The sequence below is a fragment of the Macaca nemestrina genome, chromosome 17 (genome assembly GCF_043159975.1).
Source record: "Macaca nemestrina isolate mMacNem1 chromosome 17, mMacNem.hap1, whole genome shotgun sequence".
Taxonomy (NCBI): Eukaryota; Metazoa; Chordata; class Mammalia; order Primates; family Cercopithecidae; genus Macaca; species Macaca nemestrina.
In genome coordinates, this window is record NC_092141.1 from 44,398,885 (window position 1) to 44,420,570 (window position 21,686).

The 21,686-nt window shown below is 45.0% G+C and overlaps 1 protein-coding gene, 1 long non-coding RNA gene and 1 pseudogene across 8 annotated transcripts in view; 1 reads left to right on the forward strand and 2 right to left on the reverse strand.

The window, feature by feature from the left end:
• Positions 1-1,683: 1,683 nt before the first annotated feature.
• LOC105485119 (HEAT repeat containing 9) lies at positions 1,684-18,532 on the reverse strand. Of its 4 annotated transcripts, none has more exons than XM_071082745.1 (15): positions 18,401-18,532; positions 16,178-16,227; positions 14,669-14,850; positions 14,217-14,349; positions 13,956-14,012; positions 13,705-13,761; positions 12,960-13,017; positions 12,453-12,583; positions 6,241-6,423; positions 5,787-5,879; positions 5,554-5,673; positions 4,402-4,475; positions 3,850-3,901; positions 3,331-3,417; positions 1,684-1,810 (listed from the first exon to the last, which is right to left on the reverse strand). In XM_071082745.1, the coding sequence occupies exons 1-15, from the start codon at positions 18,486-18,488 to the stop codon at positions 1,763-1,765; spliced, it is 1,413 nt and encodes a 470-aa protein (XP_070938846.1). In that variant the 5' UTR covers positions 18,489-18,532; the 3' UTR covers positions 1,684-1,762. The 4 variants fall into 4 exon arrangements, with proteins under 4 accessions (XP_070938846.1, XP_011745617.2, XP_011745616.2 ...); XM_011747315.3 differs by lacking the exon at positions 1,684-1,810 and adding an exon at positions 2,617-2,993; XM_011747314.2 differs by lacking the exon at positions 1,684-1,810 and adding an exon at positions 2,617-3,077.
• On the reverse strand, positions 10,285-11,304 carry LOC112427310 (probable ribosome biogenesis protein RLP24 pseudogene; annotated as a pseudogene).
• The window catches only part of LOC105485121 (uncharacterized), a 71,804-nt gene continuing 61,647 nt past the window's right edge, over positions 11,530-21,686 (forward strand). For 2 of the 4 annotated variants that reach the window (XR_011615629.1, XR_989354.3), the window contains exon 1: positions 18,490-18,850. This is a non-coding gene — a long non-coding RNA (uncharacterized lncRNA). Of the gene's footprint in view, positions 14,125-14,403; positions 18,851-21,686 lie in introns of those variants that run through there. The other 2 variants (XR_011615628.1, XR_989355.3) reach the window with 2 other exon arrangements.

A 21,686-nucleotide genomic window follows, 5' to 3' on the forward strand; every position in this document is an offset into this window, starting at 1 on the left:
TGTGTTCCACCACATCTGGCTAATTTTTGTATTTTTAATAGAGACGGGGTTTCACCATGTTGGCCAGGCTGGTTTTGAACTCCTCACCTCAAGTGATCCTTCTGCCTCAGCCTCTCAGAGTGCTGGGATTACAGGCATGAGCCACTTTGCCTGGCTGAAACACTGATTTTTATATAAATGTGCAAAACAGTGGTGATATTGAGAGGGATTTAGGAGAATCAGCAACACCTGAGCGATTTCAGAAAGGGGCCCAGTCAATAGCCAGATTTCAGTTACAGCCTGAAAGATAGATGAGAAGGTTTGGAGAGTGGAGGGTGTGAATGCTTTTTGTTTGCCATCAGAAGAAGCATCCAGAGATCCCATTAGAAAAGTTTGGGTTAGAAGAGAGAAAAGAGAGGGACTTATATTTTGAATAGTGTCTAAGGATCAGTCCCAGTATCTGAGACCAGTGGGTATCTTTGGACTATGAGAGAAGCCAGCTATTGCTTGGATAAAGTAGACTTCTAAGAGTGATCTAGATAGCTTTGGTACTGGGAGGGCTCTAGTACATTGGTAGTGTACCAGATGGTGAGTGCTCTGTGAAAACCTTTATGCCCCTCACTGCCATCTTAAGTCTTCTTGTGGGAACTGGTGAAATTAGGATTGAGGTGCTACTAGGCAGATATTTGTATCTGGTTGAGTAATATGACGTCCTCTGGAGATACCTAAAAATATGGAGGTGGAGTGGCTGGGGATCTGCGGGCAGGATTTTGCAGAAGTTGAATTTGAATTATGTAGTTAGTAAGGCCATGTCTTGTACTCACAGGCTTTTGAGGCACAGGGAAATTTGGGTTATGTTGCTCATGGACCCAAAGCAGCAGAGTAGGCAAAAGAGGAACATCTTTCCTATCATTGGACTTTGATGTCACAATATTAGAGGGGTCCCCCAGGCAGTGCTGCATACACTCAAAATAGTGAAACCACCTTGGTTTTTACTTAAACCTTGCTCTCATGCAAAACATGAATCTAGAAGTGATGGGGTAGGTTAGGAGATAATTCTGAGTGACACACTATACAGGTTTAGTATCCCTTATCCAAAATGCTTGGAAACAAAAATGTTTTGGATTTCAGATTTTTTTCCCCAGAGTTTGGAGTATTTACATTATACTTATAGGTTGAGTATCTCTAATCCCCAAATCTTAAATGCCGCAATGAGCATTTTCTTTGAGTGTCATGTTGGTACTCAAAAAGTTTCTAGTTGGAGCATTTTGGATTTTGGATTTTTGGATTAGGAATGCTCAGCCTGCACTGAATTCAGAATAACTGTTGGGACTACTGTAGAACCTGGGGTGTGGGGAAGTAGAAGGGAGCGTCTGTTTTACTTTAACTTTTCTATGCTTGAGGGGAAGAACTTGACCTCCCAGTAAATCAGTAGGATTCGGGGAAGAAGAGGAGGTGGCAGGAGACAGCCGTTTTTAACCTCTGATGGTCACAGGCTCACATGACAACATTAAAGAGGAAAGGAGAGAAAAGTTCATATTTGGTTGTTTACTATGTAATGACAGGCACTGTTAAGCTTTATGGTAATCCTCATGGGAGCTTTCTGAGGTAATAGGCATTATTCTTTTCATTTTATAGGTGAGGAAACAAAATCACAAAGGTTAAATATTAACCTTTAATAATAATAACTTGTTCAAAGTTAAAAGTGATGAACTGGCCAGGCGCAGTGGCTCACGCCTATAATTCCAGCACTTTGGGAGGTTGAGGTGGGCGGATCACGAGGTCAGAAGATCGAGACCATCCTGGCTAACACGGTGAAACCCCATCTGTACTAAAAATACAAAAAATTAGCCAGGTGTGGTGGTGGGCACCTGTAGTCCCAGCTACTCTGGAGGCTGAGGCAGGAGAATGGCATGAACTCGGGAGGCGGAGCTTACAGTAAGCCGAGATTGCGCCACTGCACTCCAGCCTGGGCGACAGAGCGAGACTCCGTCTCAAAAAAAAAAAAAAAAAGTGATTAACCTTAGGATTAAATATCAGATTTGTCTGACTCCAAAGTCTGGGCCCTTCCTTCTTGATAGGGGTTGTAGCTTGTTGGGATTGGTGTGGTAGGTCCTGTTAGCAAAGGGAAACTAAAGCTTCTTCCGTAGAAATAGGGGAGAAATTAAGGCAGTGTTAGAGAATAAAAAGGGTCTTTCAAAGGGAATGACCTAGAGAGTAAATAGGGTCTTTCAAAGGAAAGGGTAGAAAGCAGGTACCTAGGTAGACGAGGCAGCAGAGAGGATGGTTGGTTCTGATTAACGCTTAATTATCTCCTGACCACTGGTAGGGAGGTAAGGGGTGAGGGCAAGTTAGTAAGAGGACGTGATCCAAGCTTTCCAGCATTTTCTCCTAGTTTTCTCTATCTAGGCAGAGACTCCTCTCTAGCTTTGCCGTCAAATTCTGGACACAGATAAGCACTTGATTTAGGGAGGCAGGCTGGCCGTCCAGAGAAGCTTTGACTCTGTCCTTCCCTCTTTCCTCTGGTAGAAGGGCATGTGGCTGAGTGGAAAGTATACACAGGCAGGAGTGAGGAGACCTGTATTCCAGTGGAGCTTCTGATGAACAGAAGTGGCAGTAGTGATTCCGAGAAATGTGGTAGGTAGAGTGACACTTGTTTATTCATGGAAGGTAAGTATAGATTGTTTTCTCAGGGGAGCCTGAGAAGCATCTTTAGGGAGGGAGTCAGGGAGTAGACCCAAAGAACTGACTTATTTGGCAATTTCAGCAAGGACCCGGAGCTGTTTCTTGATCCTTGGCTGCCAGGGCCCTATGGCCTGTGGCCTATGTTTTCGTGGTTTCGAGCAGTACGGTGGGAAAGCAGGTGTTTTCTTTTGGCCTACTTTGGTGATGGACTTTGCAGTAAACAAGGGGTTCAGCTTTGCAAGTCGAAAGTCTTGAATAGTTAACTCTTCTGGGTTCTCAGGCTCTTTCCGGAACCTTGTGGGCTCTGCCTTCACATTGGTCTTAGGTGCCTCGTATACAAAGAGAACCTTGTTTTTCAGCTTGTTTTGGATCCAGGGATCAATTGAGGCACAAAGGATTAATGTTTCTTGTAGCTGTGTTGAAACAAAGGTCCTAGTGCTGGCTCACTTTGGGTTCAGGCTAGGAGACTCCAGAGAGGGGACACCCAAAGGAAGGGGGAATTCTAGCCACAGGGCACTGTGGCCCCAAGGAACAAGGTCAAGGGACAGTGTCTAAGGGCTCATGACCCTCTCCTCCTGACAAGGAGCAAATGGTGGTGAGATAGGTGGGAGAAGCTTGGAGGAGGGATAGAGAAGAGGAAAAGGTGGGCAGGAATGCCTTACTTACACTCTTCTTCACAGCCTGGTGGTTTTCTGCATCTAGTAAATCCAGGAGCAAGTGGAACACTTGTGGGCTGCGGATCCCCAGGACACCCTGGTAGAAGCAGAGTGAGAGTGCCTACGTAGCCAGCCCCAGGAAGATGCCTTATACTCTTTCCCATTCTAGCCCCTTTGTGAGACTCTGCAGCATAGAGAGCGGGGAGATAGGGTTTCCCAGCTGAGATACTCCTTTCCTTGCCATTTGGGACCACTACATGGGACTTTAACGCCCATATTTGCTAGGAGGAGTCAAGACAATTTCAGCAGCATCTAAGCAACACCCCTCACATCAATCTTCTGTCCCTTAGCCCACCCACCCCCAACCCTGAAGAAAAGGTTATCTTAACTCTCGGTAGGGCTGGAATTCTAAAATAAACAACTTCCCCAAAATGTACAGGCCTTTATTCCCCTCAGTGACTCTGCTCAATCGCCTACTCCGCCTGCCATCAACACAGGAATTGGGTCAGAGAAGCAGAGCCCACCTTACCAAAGAGATGACTGCTTCCTGGCGTGCAGTGGCATCTGGGTTCATCAGTTGTCTGTGTAGAAGGGAGTGAGTATGTTATAGTTGAATTAAGGAGTAGGGGAAGTGGAAGGGAGGCTGGTTGCTTTTTAGGTCCAGAGTGAATTAGGCAAAGTGATGCTAATTTCATTCATTTCCTTCTCTTGTTTCTTGGATCAGAAAAGGGGCTGGGAGAGGAAAAAGAGGCACCACAGTTTGCCAGAAGGCACTGAATGATGATCAGGACTGTCCAGAACTTTTCTTTTAAAAGTTCTTTTCGTGTCATATTTTCAGCTTTATAGCAACCTATACCTAACCTTAGTAGGTATTATTACTCTCTCTTTACAGATGAACAAAAGCTCAGGGGTCAAAGAGTTACTTGGTTAGGGGCACAGGAAAGGGAGAGCTCAGGACCTGCTGCACTGCAGGTTCTCAGCTCTCACTGACCCTCTGCCCCCTTCCCACTGACCCTCTCACTGACCCTCTGCCCCCTTCCCACACCTAGGATTTGGCCCTGGCAGCTCCCAGGCCACTCACGCCTCCACCAAGTTCATCATCATAGGCTTCAACTTGAGTTCTTCCACAGTTTGAGCCACAGCCTGCCTCACAGCCTGCAGAGGGATCAAAATGAGTCAACAGAGAGAGGGAATGCGTAGGGTACACATAGGAGGGTCTCCTAACTCAGTCTGGGGTGCCAGGAAGTCTTCCTGGAAGAGGTGATACCTGAGCTGAATGAAACTTGGAAGGTGAGTAGGAATTAACCAGGCAGATGGTTGGGGTTGGTCAGATTTTAGGAGCAGAGGGGAGAGCATATTCATAAATCTGGAGGCAGGAGAAGGTACAGAGAGGATGGGGAGCTGAAAATAATTCAGCTCAGAGAGGTGACCAAATGGACTCTTCCAAGCACTCTGAGTGCTCTAATTACCCTGGGACAACAGGTATAAATCAGGACATGGTTGTTGTAAGCATAGTTGGTGCGTCGTTCTGGCGGGGAGAATGATGAGAGGTGAAGCTAGAGAGGCAAGCAGGCTTGAGCTGTGGAAGCAACATAAGCCATCCACAGGGCATTGGGAGCCAATAGAAAGTTTTGCTAGGAGGAGTCAAGACAATTTCAGCAGCATCTAAGCAACACCCCTCACATCAATCTTCTGTCCCTTAGCCCACCCACCCCCAACCCTGAAGAAAAGGTTATCTTAACTCAGCAGGTCTCAGGACCTGCTGAGAAGGCACAATCTGATTTATATTTTTAAAAAATGTCTTTAGAAATATAACACCTAGTTTTATAACAAGCTATATTAAATACAAAAGCAAGGGAACATAGAGGAAGGTAGGATTAATGCTGGTTGGTGATTTGGGAAAGCTTCCCATAGGAGGTATTGTTGGGATCGGTCTTGAAGGAGCCATACAGTATTTTTAGTAGGCAGAAGGGGAGAGGGGTTACTTACTGGTGCGAGTGAATAGTATGAGACAGTTTTTTACCTTATAGAAGGAAGGATGACTCAGATCATTTTAACCTGAGAGAACTGCCTGAGCAAAGGCAAGGTGATATGAAAACATGAACTGTGTTAGTTGAACAGGAATAGGTCAGGATGAATGTGATACTTTGGAGGAAGCCAGGGGAGGTCTCCAGAAAAGGGAAAAGAGAAAGGTTTGGGTGTCTCTAGGCTTGGGAGCTTTGGTCTCACTTACGAGGAAGGGTTCATTATGCGTCTTCCTCCTGAGCAGGTTAAATGTGAGTTCCTCTAGCCCCTGTGCCTGGATCTGTTCCAGCCCAATGGTCTTGAGCATTTGGGTGGCTTCAAAGCGGTCCTGAGGTCGGGAGTGAGGGTAAGCGGGGAGGTGTGAAAGATGGATTCCCTTCTTCATCGCCTAACCCTATCCTAGTGCCAGGAAAGGAAGGGTACAGGCAGTCCAGAGCTTACCTCAAGGACACTGGAAGAACACAGCTGGTCTAGGACGGCCCTGATGACTGGGGCTGAGTGCACATGCATCACCTTGACCAGCATCCTAAGTGCCTATGAAGGGCAGGGTAGGGCAGGGTGTACAGGGCCTATAGGCATCTGTGTGGCCAGGTGGACTTGAAGTCTGAGCCTAGAACTGGTGAGGAACAGCTAAGGTCCTTTTTCCTGCCTCTTGGCCTCTTGAGAACAGAAGTTCATGTGTATATATACATAAATGAACACCCATACCTATCAAATATACACAGACACATGTACACTTATATGTCCATATGAACCCATACTTATACATGGACATAGTTGTAAGCACGCAGAGGATACTGCAGTGCTCCACCACTAGGATGGCAGGATCCAGACCACACACAATTCAGCAGCAGCTTCTGTTTTCCCAGGTATCCCAGCCTCCCGCCCCTCACACCTTCATCCGCTGGGTCTTGAGTCCTTGGCACAGGCACTGCAACAAGAACTCTTGGACCATGTTGCTGCGAGGCCTCAGGAAACCCAGGCACAGGGCTGCCTCCAGAGATGCTTCACTGGACGACTTCTTGATCAGTGTCTGTAGTACAGGCACCAGCTTGCCCTCATCCCCGACTTGAGTCCTCTGTGAGGGAGACAGGACACAAAATGGGTAGGGGGAGGGGCTATGTATTTAGCCAGGCTTTGTACTTTATGCTTCCAGACTGTATTCACCTTCCTCCCTAAAATGAATCTTGTGCATCAGATTATTTCACCCAATTAACTTATTCTTGCTGTCACCTACTTGCTCCTAGGTCAGATCTCATTTCTCTATAACTATCTCATGGATGGATCACTGTTACTCTCTTCAACACTTCTTCTGTGTTAATTCCTGTCATTTAAAAAAATGTACATGTGAGTGATCCCATACCTCTCCTCCAATATCCTTGTTCTCTTCTCTGCCTCAGCCATCCCACTGAGAGACCTGATCATTACCCACAAATGCAGCTTCTCCATAATCTCCATTTCATGGATCCCACTCTGACCATCACCTCTTTTTCCAGTTCCTGCGGCCAACAATTGTTTGATTCTACAAGGGACTAATAATCCATTGAGCCTGCCACCTTTGCATTCCTCCACACCTCCGTCCCTCTTGACCCAGCTTAAATTCCATGATCCTGCTGTAATCACTCCCCTTCCTCACCCTCAACTTCTTTACCCACTCTTGCTTCATTCTACTCCCTGGACAGAACTACAATCCTGGCTAAATCCAACTCTCCACTTTGTGCCACTACTTCCTGGAGAAAAACACTGTGGCAGTGAATGATCTTATTAAAATGTGTGAACCACAGACCTCATATAGACCCTTAATGCTGCCTGGTAATCATACTGTTTTTCCCTGGGCAGTTCTCTTTCTCACTCTTCTAATTCACATCGTTTCTGGAACACTTCTTCCTCTATTCTTATTCTTGGCTAATGACCTTGCTTTCTACTTCACTGAGAAAATAAAAGCAATAGAAAGGAAGTTCCATAGACTCCTATGACCACTTCTGTCCAACTTCCAATACTTGCACCCATATGCCCATCCTTTCTACTTGTTAACTATGGACTATAACCATCTATCTAAGGCCAGTCTCCACTTGTGTCAGACTTTATCTCTTCTCACCTGTTTAAGGACATCGTTTAAGAGCATTGTTATTTTTCACACTCTCTTCAAAGTCCTTATTTATTTATTTTTTGAGATGGAGTCTTGCTTTGTTGCCCAGGCTGGAGTGCAGTGGCACGATCTTGGCTCACTGCAAGCTCCACCTCCCAGGTTCATGCCATTTTCCTGCCTCAGCCTCCCGAGTAGCTGGGACTCCAGGCACCCACCACCATGCCGAGCTAATTTTTTTGTTTTTGTATTTTTAGTAGAGACGGGGTTTCACCAAGTTAGCCAGGATGGTCTCGATCTCCTGACCTCGTGATCTGACCCTCTCTGCCTCCCAAAGTGCTGGGATTACAGGGGCGAGCCACCATGCCCAGCCCAAAGTCCTTATTTTTCTAACAACTGGATCATTACTCCTCAGTGTGGAAACATGCTGTTTTCTTTTTTCTTGACTCTACTTCTGTGCCAACTACTACCTTTCTAGCAAAACTTGGAAAGTTGTCCATATTTGCTGTCCCTAACTTCTTTCTTCCCAATCTCTCTTAAACCCACTCAAATCAGGCTTTCACCTCCACTACACCAAAATGGCTCTATTAAGATAATCAATGATTCAGCCGGGCGCGGTTGAGCCTAGGTGACAGAGTGACCCGTCTCAAAAAGAAAGATAATCAATGATTCCCACATTGTTAAATCCACATATGAGTTCTCAGTCCTTACATGACTTGATATGTTTGATTTCTCTTCTCTCCTGGATGTATGTTCTTCACTTGATTTTCAGAACACCACACTCTTGGTTGTCTTCCTACCCTATTGGCCACTCCTCAGTATTTACTTGTTCCTTCCCTTCTCCCTGACCTCCTAATATTGGGGTGCCCCAAAGCTCAGTGATCTCATCTAGTGTAGTGACATCATATGCTGACAACTCCCAGATTTCCTTCCCTAGTTCAGACTTCTCTCCTAAACTCCAAATTGTATATCTAACCATTTACTTACCACTTCCCTTGGAGTTCTGGTGGATGTTTCAGACATAACTTATCTAAAACTAGATTTCTGATGCAAACTCCAAACCTCTTCTACAGCTTTCTCAACCTTAGTTGATAATAACTTCATCTTTTCAGTTGCTAGGCCAAAAATCTTGGCTTCATCCTTGTTTCCTCATTGTCTTTTACAACTCATTCAACCTGTCAAGAGTTTTGCTTTCAAAATATATCCAGCATTTGAGGCCAGGTGCAATGGCTCAAGCCTGTAATCCCAGCACTTTGGGAGGCTGAGGCGGGCAGATCACCTGAGGTCGAGAGTTCAAGACCAGCCTGACCAACATGGAGAAACCCCATCTCTACTAAAAATACAAAATTAGCCAGGTGTGGTGGTGCATGCCTGTAATCCCAGCTACTCGGGAGGCTGAGGCAGGAGAATCGCTTGAACCCAGGAGGCAGAGGTTGCAGTGAGCTGAGATCATGCCACTGCACTCCAGCCTGGGCAACAAGAGCGAAACCTCATCTCAAAAACTCCCAAAATTATATATATCCAGAATTAAATCACTTCTTACCAACTCCACTGGGATCCCCATGGTCCAAGCCATTATCACATCTCGTCAGGATTATTTCAGTAGCTCCTAATTGATCTCCCTGCTTACACTTTTGGCCCATAACCCCCAGTCTTTTTGCAGCATATAAGTCAGAGTGAACCTTTTGAAATGTAAGTTACATCATGTTATTCCTCTGCTCAAAATTTCTAATGGCTCCCTATTTCTTTCTTTTTTTTTTTTTTTTTTTTTTTTGAGACAGAGTCTTGCTCTGTCACCAGGCTGGAATACAGTGGCATGATCTTGGTTCACTGCAACCTCCACCTCCTGGATTCAAACGATTCCCCTACCTCAGCCTCCCAAGTAGCTGGGATTACAGACATGCGCCACTACGCTCGGCTAGTTTTTTTTTTTTGTTTTTTTTTTTTTTGTTTTTTTTGTATTTTAGTAGAGATGGGGTTTCACCATGTTGACCAGGATGGTCTTGATCTCCTGACCTTGTGATCCACCCACCTCGGCCTCCCAGAGTGCTGGGATTATAGGGGTGAGCCACTGCACCCAGCTGGCTCCCTATTTCACTCAAAGTAAAAGCCCAAGTACTTAAAACAGCCCAGAAGGCCACATATGACTTAGTCTCCTACTAACTTCTTTAACTGGACCTCATTTCTTATTGCTGTATTCTTACTTCACGTTAACCACACTGGCCCTCTTGCTTTTTTTTTTTTTTTTTTTTTTTTTTTTTACTTTTTAAATGGTTTTATGTGCAAATAATAAGCAGATGTTGTACCCATAAATTCTACTTTCCAAAAACGAGCTTTTTAAAGGAAAACCACATAACAACTTTTAAAAGGCACTGGGATTCCTCTGCTTCTAGATCATTGGTAGGCTAGAAAAATAAAGTTTGTTCTACCGGGAATCACAAGTTAGAACTGAATATTCTCCAAAGTGGAAACTCTAGAGTGTAGTGTCACTCCAGGCAAAGATTATTCAGTTCTCATCCCCAGCATCCACAACTACCTATCAGAAGGGTTAAACAAGGTCAAAGCAGTCCAGCATAATTAGGCTTCATCAAACAATGTCATTATGCTCTTCTAAGATGCAAATAAACCAAAATAGGAAATATTAAAATCAAAATAATATTTGACAGTGTCATACAGATTGTTAGTTCCTTGATGTGTTCCTCCTTCTGTAACATTAATAAAGGGAATATTTTACTGCAAAGAATATTTTGTTTTATATATCACTAGCCATGGATTTTAGCCATTAGTTATTATATGCTGCCTAATGTCATTATCCAAATGGCATAACCATTTTACGTCCACAATTCACTTCTGTAGTTATAAGTGGAATTTTCATGATTTACATAAATCTATTAGTGAAGATTTAACACTGAGATGAAATCTAACATTCATAATACCTGATGTTTTGTAGATGGCAATGTAGGAAAGATATATTTTAATCACTTTTCATTTAAGTGACCTTATGTAAAAAATAAACTAATAATTTAGCAGTTCGAAGTCTTCAAAGGGCATTTTCAAATGTACATAAAAGAAATGGTTACAGAGATTTTTAAGAAGCATCCTCTTGTCCACATCCTCTTGTAACTGCTGTACATTTTCTCTTCCAACTGCTTCGCTTTGCCTGCAAGAGGGGCTCGGATAAGATGGATGTTTTGCTTGACTTCTTTGATATCCTGAACTTTCTGTAGCTCTTTATTTTTCTTCAATCTGTTCATTATAAATTTAATGTGGCATTTCTGTTTGATCTCTTCAACTCTCTTCATTGCATCAATAGTTTTATTCCATCGCTCTTGCTAGCATTTGATAGGTTCATTTCTACGTTTTTAAAATTCAAATGAATTATCTACTGTAAGCTCTTTCCGGAATGCTTTGGTCCACCTAACTTTGTGAGGATTGCGCTTCTTTTTATAGTTTTTATGACATTTAGATTTACAAAATCTGAACACCTTGCAATCATTGCGGACAAACATCATGTCGTGGCTTGGGGTAGGTGGGCCCCGAAGAGAAGTAACACTTCTTGATACCCTTGTTGAACCTGTGTAGGTCCTCACCAACCAAACGCCATGCTTGAAAGCCCTCTTGCTTTCTTAACCATGCCAAATATACTCCTCCCTTTGCATTGGTCCTTCTGCCTGGAATGTCTTCTCTCAGATATCTGTAAGGCTAACCCACTCACTTTCTTTATGTCTTTGCTCAAATGCACCTTCTAAATGAGGCCTTCCCTGTCTACTATATTTAACATTGCAACCCATCCCTACTCCCACTTGTCACTCCTGATCACTCTTACTTACCCTGCTATGTAATTGTTTCCATTGTACCTGTCACCTCTAACATACTACATAATTTTCTTTTTCTTTTTTTTTTTAAATGGAGTTTTGCTCTAATTGCCCAGGCTGGAGTGCAATGGTGCAATCTTGGCTCACTACAACCTCTGCCTCCTGTGTTCAAGCAATTCTGCCTCAGCCTTCCAAGTAGCTGGGATTACAGGTGTGTGTCACCATGCCTGGCTAAGTTTTTTTTTTTTTTTTTTTTTTTTTTTTTTTTTTTTTAGTGGAGACAGGGTCTCACCATGTTGGTCAGGCTGGTCTTAAACTCCTGACCTGAAGTGATCCACCCACCTCAGCCTTCCAATGTGCGGGATTACAGGCGTCAGCCACCATTCCCAGCCTAATTTTCTAAAAATAAATTTATTGGTTATGATGGGTCTCCCCCATTAGAGGGTAACCTCCTCCATAAGGACAGATATCTTTGCCTGTCTGGTTCACTGCTATATCCCAAGGGCCTAGGACAGTGCCCGGCACATGATAGCTGTTTATTTTATATTTGCTGAATAAATGGATGAATGATGGATTCTCTTTTACATAGAGCAATGATGGGGTCAAAGTAAGAGAACACTAAAGGAGAAAAAAACAGTAGGGTCTGAGGACTCTCTTGGGCCCCGTGTCTTCTTGACAGGTTTTACCTTAATAAGTTATTTTAGAGATGATAATGATAATGATGGTTACCACTGAAAGAGCATAGGCATGGTACTAGGTGTTTTACATACATTATCTCATTTAGTCCTCTCAACAGTACTATCAGGCAATTACAGATGCTCCTCTATTTACAATGACATCCCATGGATGAGTTTATCAGGTTGTAATGTCATACTCATGGTAAGTTAAGGAGTGTACTGAATATGTGTTGTTTTTGCACTGTTGTAAAGTCAAAAAATCGTAAGTTAAACCATCTAAATCTGGAACCATCTGTACTCCATTCTCCATTTTAAATACAAACTGCAGCTCTGAAATTTGGCTTTTCAGAAATGGACTAGTAAATGGCCAAGCCATATGCTTCTATTCAACTTCCGAGGGAACTCCTCAAGGACAGTGTCTTCCTCTATCAAAGCTGTGCTAGGTTAACTTCTTCATCACCCAACCCCCAGCTAAACCTGTCAATTACCTTGTCCAGCTTTGCCCCTAGTTGACTGTCCTCCCAATCACCTTGTCTTTAGAGATAGCAGCCCAGGAGTTAAGAGCCATTCGTAGCCCCGTCAAAGTCTCCATCCTTTGACCCTCATTTTTCTCCTTCAGCTGTTTGATGAGAGCCCGGATCACATGCTTATTTAGGCAACCTGGACAGGGAGGGGCCTCAAGTCAGGGCAGAGCCTCTGGTACTGCCCTTCTCTGCAAGGACCTATTGAACTCCACTTTGCTATTGAGACCTAAGTTCCAAGTCCTAGGTACCACGGTGTTGCCCATCCTCCCAGGATACCAGGGCAGCTGACTGAACATGAACACAATTCCAAGCGCCCTCCCTCTCCCTCTCTCTAATCTCTTTTCCCTTTTCACCCCACCTTCCTCTCTTGGTTCGACATAACTGGGATAGTTCTCAGGCCTTGCCAAATGCTAGGTTGGAGTAGGTGTATGCTCCTCACCCATTTGTCCTTACCCAAAGGAGAAAGTGGTTACACTTTCTCAACTCCCCACCAAGGAAGATGACATACTTACCCAGGATGGCCAGGGTTCGGTAGGCCTCGTACTGTACTTTCTCTGGACCAGTTTGGGCCTAATTTAAGAGGCAGGTGGTAGGAACATATAATAAGGTGATGGAATGTCAGAGCTTTAGGGATTGTCTCAGCTTAACTTCTCATTTTACAAAAGAGGAAACTGAAGCCTAGAAAGTGACCTATCTATTCTCAAATACAGAATACAGGCCAAATGGTTCAATGGAAGGAACAATGCAGTTGGGAGTTAGATGTTTGTTCAAATCTCTATCTGGTATCTAGCAGCCACTTGGTCTTGGGCAAGACCCTTGGTCTTTCAGAGCTTTCATTTTCTTTAAAAAAAATACAGATACTAATTCCTGGTGTTGTTGTAAGAGTTAAATGAGATTATGGATATTAAGAATGCATGTTCCCAGTGGTAAGCTGATGTGTACATATGCGGTGTTTCCAGTTAAGGCAGAGAATGTACTCTGTTCTGGTTTTCAGACTTTCCTGGCTTTTCAGTCCAATAATGTCTTTTTGGTTAGACCGGGGGATCTTCAGATTCTTCCTTCCCCATCTTTTAGATCCAGCTGCTCTTCTAAGAGGCCAAGGACATGAGATGGGGGCATGCTGCACAGTGGTGGCTATGTCCTTACTGGATCTGACCTGCCATCCTAGCACCCTGAGGAGCCTTGTCTATGCCCATGTACCACACATCTCAGACCCTGTTTCCTTCTTTCCTGAACTCCAGCAGTTCTTAGACTCACCACCTGCTGTAGTGCCTTCATGACAAACTTGTCATTGATGCGTAAGCATCCCAGAGCCTGCAGGAAGAGGGATGGAGGAAAGAGAAGGAACCCTGGACACCATCCCCAGGAGTTACCATTCTCTGGACACAGCTGGAGTTTGTGCTTGGAATACCATCCCCACAACCACCATCACATCAAGCAGCTTTTTACTTTCCAGCTCGACCAATTCCTGGCTGTAACCACCCTCCTGTATCCTTGCCTTTTCTCACCTGTGCTGCATAGAATTGCTCATCCTCTCTGGGAGATTCCAGGCTTTTTGTGAGTTCCTGCCCATCCAAGGCAGCCAGTGGAAAGGAAGACAGAGAAAAATACAGAATTTCAAACTAAAGGGAGCTCATCCAATCCAATCCCTTTTCCTACCCTCCCTCTGTTTTTCAGGTAAGGACTGAGGGCTGAAGGATGGTGTGAGCCCAAGGGAAGGGCACCCAGAGGGAGGGAGTCCCCCGCGTCCTCTCCCACATGGTCCTGACCCTTAATCTTTGCCACTTCAGGGGGTCCCAGGTAGGCTCTAAGGGCCTAGATTGCATCTCAGATTTTATAGTCAGCTTGCTCGTGGGGAGATGGAACATTTGGATGTGGGTTTGATGTACTTCTTTGATGTACCTGTGTGAGAAATTGCATAGGCAGCTTTGGTCCCCTTGTACCTTCCCTCCTCAGGTTGCACCCTCACCTCTGCCACAGGGCTGCGGCCCACCTCAGAAATGGGACCAGAGGAAGACAGATGAGGACTCAGTGATATCCACCAGAGCCGAGCCGAGCCGGCCAAGTCAGGTGGAGCTGAGCCGAGCCGAGCCGCCCTAAGCTCCTCTCTGGGACCTGTAGGCTGACTTGCCTTACTCCCTGGGCCACCCCTTCCTTGCCCTTCCTTACTTTCCTAGAAGATATGGAGAGTGAGGAGAATATGGAGGCCAGCAAAACACACCTATGGTCATCTCTCATTTTCCTCAACATCTTCTCAGCCTCCCGTTCCTCTCGCTGATCATACAGGTCGTGCCAGTGCGTGTAGATCTCAGGTTTATTGAAGTAGCAGTACGGGACTGAGTTTGGCTTGCTCGGATGCTGCCTCCAGCACTCTGGACTTGGGGGAAACTCTTCCTTTGGCATCTGGGTTTGCAAGTGGCAGAACAGTCAGAGGGGTCCCCTAGGCCCTTACTTGGGGTATGGGGAGGAGGGGGTAAAGAGAGGGAAGGGCAGGGTGAGACAGATGCCCTCTAGCCTCTCATCTGAGCTGGAGTCACAGCTGCAACTTAACCCATTGCATAACTTGGGCAAGTTACTTCATCCTAGCAAGGTCTCAGTCTTCTTATCTGTAAAACAAAGCTAATAATCCTTGCTCTGTGTCCCTACCAAGATTATTGTAAAGATCAAAAGAGATCCAGATTGTGAAGCCACTGGTGATCTGTAAATTGATCTGAACACATAGTTTGGTTAGTTGAGGGTCTCAAAGCACTTTGAAAATGGCATTTGGGTAGGGAAATGAAAAGGCAAGGTGTGGGAAGGATGTGGAATAAAGGTGGGGAAAAGACAGACTGTTGCTCATTCAGATACTTATTTGAGTACCAACTATGTGCCAGGTACTGTGCTGGGTGCTAGGACTGCAGTTATCCTTGCCCTCATGGAACTTAACAGTTTAGCAGGAAAACAGACTTTCTTAAAATAATCTATCACTTAAACAATTGTGAAACTACAGCTCTCACTGTAATGGAGGATTTTGAGTGGGTCAGGGGCTTTCTCTGAAGATTTGGCTAGGATTCATCCCTGTCTCTTCTTAAGCCTTTCTTTCACTCTTTGCAACAGATCTGGGCAACAGGGTAGAGGGGCTTCAGCTGTGGTTCCCAACTTTGTGCTGAGAAGATCATAGTAAAGGTTCTCAAGTGATTGGCATAAGTTCAGAAAATGGAGCATTGACTCACAGTGAGTAGGGTTGCAGATTTAGGAAGAAAAAAAAAAAAGCTCCCTCCTCCCCAACAACAAAAAAATACTAGGATGTCAAGTTAAATTTGGATTTTAGGTAATGAATGAAATATTCGGGGCACATTTGTACTAAAACACCATTTGTTGTGTATCCAAAATTCAAATTTAATTGGTCATTCTATATTTCATCTGGCAACCCAAACTGTGAGGGTTGCTAACTGTCCCTGTGTTAACTAATAAAAATGACTTCCATTAGTAAGCACTTTCTGTACAGCCAAGGCCTCATAGACTTTGTCTCATAACAACTCCACAAAGGGAGGTGGTCAGGTGTTAGCCTGTGACACAGGAAGCTCCTGAGGCTCTGAGGGGGAAAGTGACTTGTTCAAGATCACAGAGTTAATGGGAGCGCCAGAGATGAATGTCAGGGTTCTATGAGCTGGCTTTAACGGGAAGGGATAGTTTGCTGCCCCCCTAACTTTGATACAGCTCCCAGGATAGCAAAAGTAAGGGGTCTTACCTGGTAGCAGGACAAGGGCAGATGAACAGGAGCCATGGCTTTTCTGAGTTCTGGCAAGAGGAATAAGAGTATGTGTGTGGTTCAAATGAGATAGCAGTTGCAGGCTGGGCGCGGTGGCTCCTGCCTATAATCCCAGCACTTTGGGAAGCCAGGAAGGGCAGATCACCTGAGGTCAGGGGTTTGAGACCAGCCTAGTCAACATGGTGAAACCCCATCTGAACTAAAAATACAAAAAAAATTAGTCAGCTGGGCACGGTGACTCACACCTGTAATCCCAGCACTTTGGGAGGCTGAGACAGGCGGATCACGAGGTCAGGAGATCGAGACCATCCTGGCTAACACGGTGAAACCCTATCTCCACTAAAAATACAAAAAAGAAATTAGCCGGGCATGGTGGCAGGCGCCTGTAGTCCCAGCTACTTGTGAGACCGAGGCAGGAGAATGGCGTGAACCCGGGAGGTGGAGCTTGCAGTGAGCCTAGATTGTGCCACTGCACTCCAGCCTGGGTGACAGGGCGAGACTCTGTCTCAAAAAAACAAAAAAAGAAAAAGAAAAACATTAGCCAGGGGTGGTGGTGCACGCCTATAGTCCCAGCTACTTGAGAGGCTGAGGCAGGAGAATCTCTTGAATCCGGGAGGTGGAGGTTGCAGGGAGCCGAAATCGTGCCATGCCTGGGCAACAGCAAGACTCAAAAAAAAAAAAAAAAAAAAAAGAGATAGCAGTTGCAAAGATGGGTTACAGAATAAATACATTCGAGCATTTATTTATTCAGCATTTAGTGACTACTACTACCAGATATTTCACCAGGCACCCGGGAGATAAGGTATAATTCCTACCTTTAAGTGGCACATAGCCTACTACCTTCCTAACTCAATATGTGGTTTGCGGAGCAGCAGCATTGCTGTGCATATTAGAATATTTGTGGGAATTTTGAACATGGCTAGGTCCTTCATCAAACTAATCAAATCAAATTATGTGGGGATGGGGCCTAGGCATTTTGGAAAGCTCCCCAGAAGATTCTAATGTGCAGCTGAGGGTGAAAACCACTGGGGTCATTCAGTGTCTCAAAATTGATTGTGCATTAGAATTACCTGGAGAGGCTGGGCATGGTGGGTCATATCTGTAATCCCAGCCCTTTGGAAGGCCAAAGCTGGCAGATTGCTTGAGCCCAGGAGTTCGAGACCAATCTGGGCAACAAAATGAGACTGTCCCCTAACCCTCAATTAGGAGAAAAAAAAAAAAATCACATGGAGAGTTTGTTAAAACACAGATTTCTGGGACTCATACCCACAGTATCTGATTCACTAGATTAGGGGTGGGGTCTGAGAATTTGGATTTCGTGTTTTTTGTTTTGTTTTTATTGAGACAGAGTCTTGCTCTCTTGCCCGGGCCGCTGGAGTGTAGTGGCACAATCTTGGCTCAGGTCAATCTCTGCCTCCCAGGTTCAAATGGTTCTCATACCTCAGCCTCCCAAGTAGCTGGAATTATAGGCACCTGCCACCACGCCCAGCTGATTTTTGTATTTTTAGTTGAGATGGCGTTTCACCATGTTGGCTAGGCTGGTCTCAAATTCCTGGTCTCAAGTGATCCGCCTGCCTTGGCCTCCCAAAGTGCTGGGATTACAGACGTGAGCCACCGTGCCCAGCTGAGGATTTGCATTTCTAACAAGATGCTGATGCTGCTGGTCATGGGATCACGTTTTGAGGACCACTGTTCTAGCTGGAGAGACAGAAGTGTTTCTTAGTGATTAACAGAGGGAAACAAATGTGAAGATAGATGTAGACACAGGTGGTACACTTGAGGGGTACCTAACCTGGCTGGGAGGATAAGGGAAGGTTTCCTAGAGTGAACTGCACAAGCTGAGTCTTCAATACAAACAGGAGCTAGCCAGGTGGATAAGGGGGAAGAGCATTAGACATGGAACACCCTATGCAAAGATTTGGAGGTGCAAGAATTGAGGGTAAAGAGCAGGGTGCAGGTGTGGGAGAAGAAACTGGGGAGACACACAGGTGTCCCATCTTAGAGGGCCCTGTAGGCCCTGCTGAGGAGCCTGAGACTTACCTTGAGGACTGTGCAGAGCCATCAAAGTGTCCAAGGGCCTGCCTTGATGTTTCCCATGGGTTTGCTGAACTCACCTAGACCCTTGCCTGGGAATGAGAGCCAGGCAGCATTTCTTTTTCAGTCCCCTTCTCTGGGCTCCATTTCTGTCCATCCCAGCCTCACCTTTGGTCCTGTCTGGATATTCCAGCCATGGATACAGGAACATTGACCTGGAGATATCAAAGATATCAGTTGATTTTTCATAGGCCATCTTCTTCTCCTGGTGGAGCCAGAGGGAACCTGCAGCGGGGAATACAAGGCTTTTAGGGGAGTGGGGGCACAGCTGGAGGAGACCTCTCCTCTGTGGTGCAAGAGGTACAGGTGAGGTGTCTGGACTTCTGGAGGTAGAAGCTTCCAAGTGCTAAGCAACCAGGTTACTTTGGTAAATAGAACACTCAGGTTTCACTTCTGAGCCCTAGCTGTGGCATTTGAGCTAGTCACTTTATTTTCTGAGTTTCAGTTTCCTCACTGGACAAGTAGGAAAGTCATGTCTGTCTGGCTTAACGAAAGGGCCAGTGGTGAGGCATAAACTGGAGAAGAAAGTCAAACCATTTGGTGAACTGTCAAGCTCAAGTAAGCCCATGTTAGGATCAGGGATTGTTCTTAGGATTAGTCATTGTGAAAATGGCAGGGATGGGAAAGTCCCTTTATTTATTTATTTGTTTGTTTGTTTGTTTGTTTGGAGAGGGAGTCTCATTCTGTCGCCCAGGCTGGAGTGCAGTGGCATGATCTTGGCTCACTGCAGTCTCCACCTCCCAGGTTCAAGCAATTCTCCTGCTTCAGCCTCCCAAGTAGCTAGGACAACAGGTGCATGCCACCACACTGGGCTAATTTTTGTATTTTTAGAAGAGACGGGGTTTCACCATGTTGGCCAGGCTCAAACTTCTGACCTCAGGTGATCTGCCCGCCTTGGCCTCCCAAAATGCTGGGATTACAGGCGTGAGCCACTGCGCCTGGCCCTGGAAAGTCCCTTTTATACACACCCTCTCCCTGTCTTTGGCAGCAAAAGACTGAACTCATCTGTGTGGTAAGGAGCTGCCTTTTTCTTTTCTTTTCTTTCAACTTTTTAAATTTTATTTTATTTTACTTTATGTTCCAGGATACATGTGCAGAAAGTGCAGGTTTGTTACATAGATACATGGTAAATGTGTGTCATGATGGTTTGCTGCACCTCTCAACCCTTCAGCCAGGTATTAAGCCCAGCATGCATTTGCTATTTGACCTGATGAAGGAGCTGCTTTTTATACCTCTTACTTTTGCATATTCTGTTCCCTCTACCTGTCAGTCTTTTCCTTTTAAACCTGTTAAACTGTCTCTCAGATCTTTCAAAAAGTCCACTCAAATGTTTTCTCATCTTTGAAGTCTTTATTCTCCCTCAGGGTTCCTGCTCCCCACCCCCTGCCCTGACTCTGTGATAGAATTCCCTCTCTCCACAATGTGACCACAGCTTTTTTACACTTTGCTTTACTTTAAGTCTTTTTCATATGTATAATCTGCTCACAGGTCTGTCTTCCTTACTGGACTATGAGGAATTCGATTATAGACTGTATATTGTGTCATTAAGTTTCCTGAGTATGGTACGCATGTTGTGGTTTTATATAATGTCCTTGTTGTTAGTAGATACATCCTGACACTTTTTTTTTTTTTCCTTTTTTTGAGATGGAGTCTTGCTCTATTGCCCAGGCTGGAGTGCAGTGGCAGCAATCTCAGCTCACTGCAAGCTCCACCTCCTGGGTTCATGCCATTCTCCTGCCTCAGCCTCCCGAGTAGTTGGGACTACAGGCGCCCACCATCACGCCGGGCTAATTTTTTGTATTTTTAGTAGAGACGGGGTTTCACTGTGTTAGCCAGGATGGTCTCGATCTCCTGACCTCATGATCCACTCACCTCGGCCTCCCAAAGTGCTGGGATTACAGGCATGAGCCACCGCGCCCGACCTTTTTTTTTTTTTTTGAGACGGAGTCTCTCTCTGTCGCCCAGGCTGGAGTGCAGTGGCGAGATCTCAATTCACTGCAAGCTCTGCCTTCCAGGTTCATGCCATTCTCCTGCCTCAGCCTCCCGAGTAGCTGGGACTATAGGCGCCTGCCACCACGCCTGGCTAATTGTTTGTATTTTTAGTAGAGACGGGGTTTCACCGCATCCTGACACTTTTAAAAAATTTTTAAATTTATTTTTATTTTTATTTTTTAATTATACTTTAAGTTCTAGGGTACATGTGCACAATGTGCAGGTTTATTACAGATGTATGCATGTGCCTGACACTTTTAAGAGTGACATGATATCACATTTGCAACTTACTCTCAAGTGGTTCAGAAAAAAATGTATATACTGACCACACCCTGCCCCCACACACAGATAAAGCAAATGTGGTAAAATGTCAATATTTGACTCTAGATGAAGGGTATGTGGTATATTCTTGCAGATTTCCATACGTTTGGAATTTTGCAAATTAAGGGTGGGAAAAAAAAGCATGGATTTTGGCATTAGACCTGATGGGTTTAAACTTAATTGTAAAGTTTTATCAACTGCTTTATTTTTCTTCTTCTTCTTCTTTTTTTTTTTTTTTTTTTTGAGACAGAGTCTGGCTCTGTTGCCCAGGCTGGAGTGCAGTGGCCGGATCTCAGCTCACTGTAAGCTCTGCCTCCCGGGTTCACGACATTCTCCTGCCTCAGTCTCCTGAGTAGCTGGGACTACAGGCGCCTGCCACTATGCCCAGCTAATTTTTTTGTATTTTTAGTAGAGACAGGGTTTCACCATGTTGGCCAGGATGGTCTCGATCTCCTGACCTTTTGATACGCCCGCCTCGGCCTCCCGAAGTGCTGGGATTACAGGCGTGAGCCACCGAGCCTGGCCCAGCTGCTTTATTTTTCTTTGAGCTGTGGAGCTTTGGGCAAATCATTTCCCTCTCTTGCTAAGGGTTTTCCTGACTATAAACAGGGCTAATAACTGTACCTAACCCTATAGGGTTTTAAGGATGAAAAAGAATGATGAATGTAAGGGGCTGAGCCAATCCCTGTCACATAGTGAGTGCTCAGTTAATGTTAACTATTATTATGACCACATATATTGTCAATACATGTTTACATAAAGGGACAAGCTTGGGAAAGTTGGAATACCCCACCTTATAGGAGCTGGTGTACTAGTGGAAAAACCACAAAATACCTCATTGTCCTTATTTCAAAGACCTGAGGCATTTGGAATTGCCATTGAATCCCATTCCAGGGGCAAGGGTGGTGTTAAAGAAATCCACTGGGGATAAGGTGGAGGGTAGGCCAGGGAGGAAGGGCCAACCAAGGTCTGAGGAAACAGGGTGACGCTGTGGCAGGCAGTAAGATAAACTCGGGGACTCAGGGGTGGGGATGTAGTGACTATTGTCTCCCCTCCCCCTCCAGAGTGGATAAGTCACTGA